General features: G+C 36.7%; 3 protein-coding genes across 4 annotated transcripts; 2 read left to right on the top strand and 1 right to left on the bottom strand.

Annotated features, from left to right (window-relative positions):
- Positions 1–3,435: 3,435 nt before the first annotated feature.
- Positions 3,436–5,492, top strand: LOC105959291 (formin-like protein (DUF1005)). The gene is made up of 2 exons (XM_012983353.2): positions 3,436–4,396; positions 4,488–5,492. Exons 1-2 carry the CDS (start codon positions 3,768–3,770, stop codon positions 5,209–5,211), a joined length of 1,353 nt encoding a protein of 450 aa, XP_012838807.2. The 5' UTR covers positions 3,436–3,767; the 3' UTR covers positions 5,212–5,492.
- Positions 5,493–6,106: 614 nt separating this feature from the next.
- ERG28 (ergosterol biosynthesis protein) lies at positions 6,107–8,528 on the top strand. 2 transcript variants are annotated; one of them, XM_012983350.2, is made up of 3 exons: positions 6,107–6,470; positions 7,644–7,850; positions 8,174–8,528. In XM_012983350.2, the coding sequence occupies exons 1-3, from the start codon at positions 6,326–6,328 to the stop codon at positions 8,239–8,241; spliced, it is 420 nt and encodes a 139-aa protein (XP_012838804.1). In that variant the 5' UTR covers positions 6,107–6,325; the 3' UTR covers positions 8,242–8,528. The 2 variants fall into 2 exon arrangements, with proteins under 2 accessions (XP_012838804.1, XP_088669415.1); XM_088813289.1 differs by having other exon boundaries at positions 6,233–6,471; positions 7,622–7,850.
- LOC105959288 (uncharacterized) lies at positions 8,434–9,628 on the bottom strand. Its single transcript, XM_012983351.2, has 2 exons — positions 9,186–9,628; positions 8,434–9,052 (listed from the first exon to the last, which is right to left on the bottom strand). The coding sequence occupies exon 2, from the start codon at positions 9,013–9,015 to the stop codon at positions 8,605–8,607; it is 411 nt and encodes a 136-aa protein (XP_012838805.1). The 5' UTR covers positions 9,016–9,052; positions 9,186–9,628; the 3' UTR covers positions 8,434–8,604.
- Between the last annotated feature and the right edge of the window lie 432 nt (positions 9,629–10,060).

The following is a 10,060-nucleotide window of genomic DNA, read 5'->3' as shown; positions in this document are numbered from 1 at the left end:
TTCAAAAAAATGAAGCCCAGGATGTGAAGCCCATTTACAGGGAAATATATAGCCTTTTAAAGCCCATCGAGGGGTGTGACCCACAAAAACGGCCCACACAAAGGAACTTAACGAAGAAAACATGGCGCTCGGAGGGGTGTCGCGATGACTCTAATGGGGCGCATTAATAGTTCGCCGACATCAACATTAAATGGTCGAAGGATCTTGGACAGTCAGAAAAAGAGGAGAAGCCTACGGAAACATACGAAAAAAATACTACTTATTAGGAGGCACGAGAGTGGCGACGGCTGGTTAACCGAGAATGATATATTACCCGAATTGCCCGGACAATGACATAAAAATTGATAAGGAGGACGATGGAATGACGACGAATACACATTCATTCAAATTTTATGAGAGTTCGAGATCCAAATAGTAAGGTTATAAATAATTATTTTTTCCCGTTCAAGAGCCCCAACTTCCCGTTTGAGCCCCAACTTCCCGTTCTCGTCCTAGCTGCGAAATGACCCATTCGGTCGAAGTGTTTTGCGGGCGGATTGTTTTGACTGTTATAATTATTTTTCATGCCATAAAATAATATTATGTCATATAAGTCCAACGGGAGCATCAAACTATACATATATTCTTATTCGTCGTGCACCACCTAGCAAGTCGGTCTAGAGAGCATTGTTGAGTTTGAATTTCGTATTTATATTCAAACTCATTACACTTGTTTTAAATAAATGAAGATATAAATGATTAGTTCATCTCAATAATAACAACTAATTAATAATAGGGTAAATTACACCTACACCCTTGAGGTATGCTTAAATAATTTTAAGGTCCCTATAGTATTGATAATTACACTCACCCCCCTGAAACGTAGTTAGAAACTCTAACGTGATAATGGATTGCATACATTATTCCGATATGACTCTAATAGACTATTACTTTTAGCTAGTGGTGGAGATAACATAGAGTTATAGGCAGTGGCGGATCCAGGACGAAAATTCAGGGTATGCTGGCTGTGCCGAGTCCAAGAATTTACTGTACAGTGGGGTTAAATTTTTGGGGGTTCGGGGGCAGCGCCCCCGGAAAAAAAAAATTGAACATTTTTTTGTTGGATAAATTAGGAGAAGGGGAAAAAAAATTGAAACTGTTTTTTTTTTTTTTTTAATTAGGAGAAGAAAAAATTTAGGACTTTTTTTGTATATTTTGATTTTGGGTGGACTAAATAATAATATAGATATAATATAGATATAATATAATGTGTTTTGGGGGAGAGGGGTTAAAAAAAGAAAAAATTTAGGACTTTTTTTGTATATTTTAAATTTTGGGTGGACTAAATAATAATATAGATATAATATAATGTGTTTTTGGGGAAAGGGGCTAAAAAAAAAAACAGTTTTGACTTTTTTTGTATATTTTGAATTTTGAGTGGACTAAATAGTAATATAGATATAATATAATGTGTTTATGGGAGAGGGGCTCAAAAAAAATTGAACATTTTTTTGTTGGATAAATTAGGAGAAGGGGAAAAAAAATTGAAACTGTTTTTTTTTTTTTTTTAATTAGGAGAAGAAAAAATTTAGGACTTTTTTTGTATATTTTGATTTTGGGTGGACTAAATAATAATATAGATATAATATAGATATAATATAATGTGTTTTGGGGGAGAGGGGTTAAAAAAAGAAAAAATTTAGGACTTTTTTTGTATATTTTAAATTTTGGGTGGACTAAATAATAATATAGATATAATATAATGTGTTTTTGGGGAAAGGGGCTAAAAAAAAAAACAGTTTTGACTTTTTTTGTATATTTTGAATTTTGAGTGGACTAAATAGTAATATAGATATAATATAATGTGTTTATGGGAGAGGGGCTCAAAAAAAATTGAACATTTTTTTGTTGGATAAATTAGGAGAAGGGGAAAAAAAAATTGAAACTGTTTTTTTTTTTTAAATTAGGAGAAGAAAAAATTTAGGACTTTTTTTGTATATTTTGATTTTGGGTGGACTAAATAATAATATAGATATAATATAATGTGTTTTGGGGGAGAGGGGCTAAAAAAAGAAAAAAATTAGGACTTTTTTTGTATATTTTAAATTTTGGGTGGACTAAATAATAATATAGATATAATATAATGTGTTTTTGGGGAAAGGGGCTAAAAAAAAAAACAGAGTTTGGACTTTTTTTGTATATTTTGAATTTTGAGTGGACTAAATAGTAATATAGATATAATATAATGTGTTTATGGGAGAGGGGCTAAAAAGAAATTTAGACAAAAAAAAAAAGATAACCATTATGGAGTCAAACTCATGACCTCATTTAACAATTTGGAGATCTTTGCCACTAAGGCAAATTTATTTTCATTTTTTAGGGTGGTCCATGGCATACTTGGCCACCCCCTAGATCCGCCCCTGGTTATAGGGAGTTATGGGGTGATATGGCTCCCCCAATATTTTTTAAATCACCCATAACTATTTCTTGTCTCCACCACTTCCTGAAACCAATAGTCCGTTAGAACTCTATCGTAATAACATATCCAATGCATTATCCCATTAGAATCTATAACTACGTTTTAAGAGGTGAGTGTAATTATCGATACCACGGGGACCTTAAAGTTATTTAAGCATACCTCAGGGGTGTGGGTGTAATTTACCCTTAATAAAATATACCAATTGCTTTTTGATAGACTTTTAAAAAAATAATATCATAAAGGAAATTCAAATATTTTATTTATAATTCTTTGTTTTATTAACATGGTACTATTAATTAGATTAAACTAAAAAAAAAAATGCCACGGGCATGTTAAGTGCTGGCGCCTGACCAAACCATACAACAGCTCGAGTTCATTATTAACCACACGATCTCTGAACAACATGCCACGTTTATTATTACTACTGTCAAAAAGCCCACAACAATTCCCAATCCAACGGCCATGAAACAAGGTATCCAAAGCCACACTCTGCTTTATCCCTATATTAGCAGATTCATCATTCCCTAGGCTTTCATTTTCGGAAATCCAACGGCCCCACTTTTTTAGTTTAATTACTACTTCCATATCACATGATTTTGTATCTGTATAAATTATTATTAATTTTTTTTGTTTTTTCTGACCTATTGCTCCAGAAATTCTTGTTTAAACAACCTCCATTAAACAAATTAATAATTATCTTTCATTTCAGTCAATAACAAATTCTATTAATGTGGTTTTAATTAGTCCTATAGCTCTCCAATTGCACCGTGGTACAAAATAATGGCATTATCGTCATATCTGTCACAACTCTAGGGTCATTTTCGTAAGTTCAATTAAAACTATCTGATTTGCCGTCAACTTCCGTCGTACTGGCGCACACATATTTAACGACAGCCTGTCAACAGCTGTACCATGCTTACGTCATCAAACCTCCAACCCTAAATTATATTGATTTTAAAAATCCATTTTAAGAATTCGAAAATATATTTTTGCCATTTTTATTATTTCATACAGCCCTTACATTTAATTAAGAAATGAAATACTTCCTAAATAGACCACAATTTAAGATATACATAAAAAAATAGATTTTAAATTAATATTTTTTTCCCTTATTGATATAATTTACAGAGAGGAAAAACAATGTAGTGTGGTTAAGTTTGGAGAGTGGTGCGCATCCCTATGGAGTAGTCTTCTTCTTCTTCTTCTTCTTCTTCTTCTTTTTCTGTTTAATCCCAAAAGAATAATATTATTCAGAAGTGTATATATATAGAGAGATAATCGAATTGGGGGTTTCTTAAGAAAATCCGTCATGGATCCATGTCCTTTCGTGAGGTTAACCATAGAGAATCTCGCCCTGAAATTTCCGGTGGCGGCAAAGCCAGCTCGCTCCGCCGTGCACCCCTCGTCGTCGCCGTGCTTCTGTGTAATCAAGCTGAAAGGCTTCCCGATTCAGAACGCCGTGGTGCCCTACATTCCGCCGGAGAGCGCACAATTTCCCGAAGGGAATTCTCACGCACTCGCCGCCAGTTTCCATCTCAGTAAACCCGACGTTGATAGGCTGTTGGGGAAATCCTCCATATTTTCCGGCGGCAAGAGACCGCAGCTTAAAATCGCGGTGTACTCCGGGCGGCGTGGAGCCTCGTGCGGCGTGAACTCGGGGCGGTTGTTTGGGAAGATCACGGTTCCGTTGGATCTGACCGCGGCGGAGTCCAGAGCGGTGGTCTTCCACAACGGGTGGATTAGTGTGGGGGTGGAAGCAAAAGGTGCGGCGCAGTTTCATTTGAATGTGAAGGCGGAACCCGACCCGAGATTCGTATTCCAGTTCGACGGAGAGCCCGAATGCAGCCCGCAGGTTTTCCAAATCAAAGGCGATGTTCGCCAGCCGGTTTTCACCTGCAAGTTCAGTTTTCGTGCCCCTGACCGCAATCAACGCTCCATGTAAAATAATTAAACCCCAATTTTTTCAATATGTTAATTGCGATTACACAATTTTCCGTTTATTAATTGTTTGTTAGCCGTTAATTGACAGGTCTTTACCGTCAGAACACAGTAACGGAGCACGGGCTTGGTTAAGTTCGTTTGGTAGTGAAAGAGAAAGGCCCGGAAAAGAACGAAAAGGATGGTCCATCACAATCCACGATCTCTCCGGTTCGCCTGTCGCCGTCGCCTCGATGGTGACGCCGTTCGTACCCTTGCCCGGTTCAGACAAGGTCAGCCGGTCCAACCCGGGTTGCTGGCTCATTCTCCGGCCCGGTGACGGCACGTGGAAGCCGTGGGGCCGGCTTGAGGCCTGGCGCGAGCGCGGCGCCTCCGACGGTTTGGGCTACCGGTTCGAACTAATCCTAGACTCGGCGGCAGCCGCGGGTATTGTGTTAGCCGAGTCGGCGCTCAGCTGCAGCAAGGGAGGGAAATTCGTGATAGACTTGAACGGCGGCGGCGGCACGCCGTCGGGGACGCCGAGGAGCGGCGGCGCGTCGCCCGGGTGCAGCCCACGTGGCAGTGGGGATTTCGGGAACGGGCTGTGGCCCTACTCCGCGTACAGGGGGTTTGTGATGTCGGCTTGCGTGGAAGGGAACGGGCGTGGGAAGACGGTGGGTCCGGTGGTGGAGGTAAGCGTGCAGCACGTGACTTGCACGGAGGATGCGGCGGCGTTTGTTGCTTTATCAGCGGCGCTGGACTTGAGCATGGATGCCTGCAGGCTTTTCTCTCAGAAGCTCCGCAAGGAATTGACGCCTCAAGATTTACGTTTCTGATTAATTAATTAATTAATTACGGAAAAATTAACCTTTTCTTCTTCTGTAATTTCTTTCTTTTTTACTGCTTGTTTTGAGGGGGGTGAATAATGAGGGGTAGATTTGACATTTTGTTACTAACTACAAATAGGATTAATGTACAGATGAGGGTAAAAAAAAAAGGTGGGATTTTGTCTCATTTGGGGGTAATTTTGTTGCAGAGAAAAGACACGCTGTCTTTTTTAAGTGTGTGGATTGTGAGTTTTTTGTTTTATTGGATGAATTATATTATAATTTGAAAATGTTGATGAATTTTGTCTAATCCTATATAAACTTTGTAGTGTGCTACCTAATTTGCCTTTTCATTACATAGTTGTTAATTATTGACTGAACTTTAGCATGATTATAGAATTGAAATATGTAACAGAATTAAAAAAAATATAAAAGGATAATTAGTCGATCACTATATAATTTAATAATGTTGCATACCAAATTATTGAGCGTTGTTGAGTAGTGCCAAAACAAAGCTAGCAGGTTGGTTACCTTGCCACATTCTTGTTGGTGTAAAAGGGGGTAAATTTGGTATTTCCTCTAAATAAATAAAAATAAAATGGGATTAGGTTGTGGGGTTTGGGTGAAGGATGTGCGTGCACGTAATTGTTGATAAATTACAGCTATCTAATAATTTAATTGTTTGGACTTGCTCTTGATATACTAATTATACAATGTCATAAATAATTAAATATTAAAGATCGTTGTAACCTGTATTGTTTTCTAGACTTAAGACCTTATTAAAATAACTTTTTTTAAAGTCAAATCTCACAATAAATTTAACAGATTAAATACAAATTTTACTAAATTATTAATTAATCGGTAAAAAAACAATTCAATCTCATATAACCTAAACTTATTAGGTAACACAGGAGCCCATTATTAATTTATACTATAGCTTACGAAATTTATATTCTTCTTATTGATATTAATTAACTAATTATTAATTTATATGGATCTACCAAAAATATTATTTAATTAGAGGCGCTTTGTTTGGAAATATATAAATAATTCTCCTCCCAAAGCAGGCGGAGAAAGCAACAGTAGTGTGTGTGAGTGTGTGTGGAGTATAGCTGCAGTGAAGATGGAGTTACTACTGATCCAGAAAAAAAAGATGGAGTTATTGGGATGGTGGCTGATGCTGGTGGGCACGCTTCGATTAGCATCCGTTTGGTTCGGATTCTTCGACATTTGGGCTCTTCGTCTCGCGGTTTTCTCCCAAACCACCAGTATGTTTTCTCTCCTTCACACTCTTCAATCATTTCGATTTCTGTGGCGATTCGTTCGATGTTTATTCAGATTCGTTGAACTTAACCTAATTTAGCATCGGTGGAATGAAATCACCCCCCTTTTTTCTTCGTGATTTGATCCAAATCGATATGTAAATCCCCTAATTCCCGCATTGTGTTGGATCCTGTAATTAAAACAGTGTTTTATTTATTTATTATTAATTATAATAAAAGTATGTTTTGTTTAGTTTATCTGCACTTCTTCAGACTTAAGCAATTACGGTCAAGAAATAATTAGTTCAGCAAGTGGAATTTGATAGTAGCGTTGTTTTTACCTTAGCATTTAATCTCAAATTGCAGCTCGAAAATTGCTAAATTATGCAAGATCTGATTTGAACATTACGAATTTACGATGGTTGAGTTTAAACACTGAGGATGGCGTTTTTCTCGTGAACTATGGCCAAATAGAGTATAATGTTAATAATGTGTTATTGAAGTCGTAGACTCGTTTCTCCACTTCACAAATTTGCTGAGAGCAGTCTCTGGGGTTTTCCTTTGCTTACTGGTCCTGTGTTGGCGTTAATAGTGTTATATTTTATATTTTAGGTGATATTTATCTTGAAAAAAATTATTCCGTCTGAGTAGGTTCTCCAATGCATTGTGATCATATGGTTTAAACATAATATGGAAGACTATTTTTAAGGTTTTGCTGGCAGCATGAAAAAATCATCTTACAGAATCTGGAATCGATGGAAAAATATCGACCAATTCAAATGTATTAATATTTTAGCAAAGGAGCAGATCAACCCTAAAAAAAGTTTCAGGTGCCTGAATCACATAGGTTGGCATTGAGGTTTTTCCATATTATGCTTTGATTCGTGTGTAAAATTAGCAATTGGATATCGGGGCAGTTCTTACTTCTTCCAATTTCTTTTTCTATATTTTCATGGTTTCATATGCTTCAATACTATACCGATGAAGAGTTTTTGTGCTATCTAAACTATAGATATAAATATGTTAATGTCTTCGAAATCAATATTTTCATGTATTGCATGTTTTCTTCTCTTTCTCCTTGCATCTCTTCACATTTATATTAAGATTTAGATATTCAAATTTCCAAGACACACGTTACTTTTCAATGAGAATCACGTAGTTATATTTTTCAAATTGCAGTGAGTGAAGTTCACGGACGGACATTTGGAGTTTGGACGCTTTTGACTTGCACCCTTTGCTTTCTTTGCGCACTAAACCTCGAGAACAAGCCTTTATATTTGGCTACTTTCCTATCTTTTATCTATGCTTTGGGCCATTTCTTGACCGAGTATCTGATTTATCACACCATGACAATTGGAAACCTAGCAACAGTTGGATTTTTTGCAGGTAATGCTGCTGCAAATTAACAACTATCATCCACAATTCTCATTTTTTTTAATTATCATTGTTTCTTATTTGGATCTATATTATCTTTCGGGTATCACATGCATGACTTATAACTTCTATTCTATGCTAATGAACTGCAAAATCGATGATAGCATACATGTTGCTGTTTTCATCCTAAGTTTCTGCATTCGTTTTCCGTTTTTCTGTTCTAGTTCTGATGTATTGGTTTGTGGAGATACATGATATTATGATTAAATTCTTTTCTATTTCATCTTTGTTTTAAATGTTAATAAAGTTTAATTCAATAACGATTTATTTTCCAGGCACATCCATCGTATGGATGTTGTTGCAGTGGAATTCACATCAACCAATCAAGACTAAAAATGCCTAAATGATCTCAACCGCTGGCTGTTCGTTGAAGCAGAAGGAACTTCGAACTTTTATTTGTGTCATCACTATCTTATTCTTGATTAACTCGTGTATAACTTTCGGAGCTTAAAATCATTTCCCCTACTACTTCTCAAAAGAATCTCGTTTTCTCAGCTTCTAGTTTCCTACAGCTAATCGTATGCACTTATCCGAGTTTCTTTATTTTGCCTGTATTTGTATTTCGTAACTCATGGATATGACAATACATTTTTCACTTTTTAAGCAATTACAGAAATAGTAGAAACAAAATTCCTGCATCTTTTAATCTTCCCCTGTTCTTTAAATGCTTCAAAAAATATTTAACATGTACAATAATATTTCATATCTAATCCTTGTCATCTTCATCAATGAAATCCTGCAACTGATCATGCTCTGCTTCTTCACTCTTCTCTTCTTCCCGGTCGATGTTCTCTTCTCCGTCGATCCCCTTCCCTTTGGCTTCTTCATCCTCGATTTCCAATTCTTCTTCGCCTTGCTTTTCGAACTCTAAATCGACTTTGTCGAGCTTTGGCTTCAAGTGCTTCCGCCCCATTTTCGATATCTGATGCTGCTCGTAAATTTCTCCATTGTCTGATACTAATAATTGTTGTGGTCTTATCTTATTGTAGTATGAAGACTGCTTCACCTGGTAAAGAAACCATATGCAAATGGCAACAAGCACTAATATGTGGAGGGCATGCTTCACTTTTAAGCTCTTCCCCCTCACATTCCTACCTGGTACTGATTGCTTCACCATCACCTGTCAATTTATCTCAACTGCTTTGTGTCTCTGTCTGAGAGAGAGAGAGAGAGAGAGAGAGGTATTATAATTTCAAGAAACAATAAATAAAAACATTTCTCATATGGAGAAGATAGAAAATGTGTGGTCATAAAATGATGAGAATAAACCTTGATTAAATTACCTACCTAGTGAAGGAGATAAGATTTGCAGTTGGAGTTCATAAATGAGCTGCCATTGATGGTAGTAGTTTTGATTTAGCCGTAGGTTGAGGTGGGGGACTGGTGGCAGTGGCACAGTAGTTCAAGAAAATGATTCCATCACTACACACAGTGCACTCTTACTCTGTGTGTGTGTGTGTGTGTGTGAGAGAGAGAGAGAGAGAGAGAGGGAGAAATGGCATTAACTATGCATTGGTGGAGTTTATCTATTGGGCGGGGGCCTCTGTTACAGTTCCAACTGTGTCAAAAATAATGCCATACCAGTTCACACTCTACAGTATGCATTGGACTTTTCCTTATGTGGATATTTGAATTTCATGGGAATGGTAGGTGGTTAAATAGAAAAAGAATATTTCAAGAGGGACTTCTTGATAAATAGAACAATCCAAATTTTAAAAGTATTTTTTTATGGAAGTGGTTGAATACATTACACTTGAATTCATTTATATTTTCTCCCTCTTGCTATCAAAAGAAATTAAAATAATGAAACATATTTTTTCACACGCCGACAGCCTGACAAAGATGCTTGATGGTTATCAATTGGGCCGAACAATCGGGCCTATTTATGGGCTTATTAACCATTTTTTGGTAAATTACAAACACCCCCCTGATGTATGATCAATTTACAAAAAAACCCTCTTGTTTGGATAATTACATCCACCCCCCTCAACTATGATTTTTTCTTACACCTCCACCCTTATGGTGTCAAATTCAACACAAGCATCTAGATCTCATGGAATGTGCTATAGTTTGAACTCGTTTTGTGTAAAAATACAGTTTCTGATGCACCACAATCTGATATATACAAGCCAAAAAACACATATTATGATCATCTTGCTTCA

Source organism: Erythranthe guttata, chromosome 14 (genome assembly GCF_056151865.1).
Source record: "Erythranthe guttata isolate IM_541 chromosome 14, IM_541, whole genome shotgun sequence".
Lineage (NCBI taxonomy): Eukaryota > Viridiplantae > Streptophyta > Magnoliopsida > Lamiales > Phrymaceae > Erythranthe > Erythranthe guttata.
The sequence above is the reverse complement of the archived record's forward strand: the minus strand, read 5'-3'. Positions and strand labels throughout refer to the sequence as shown.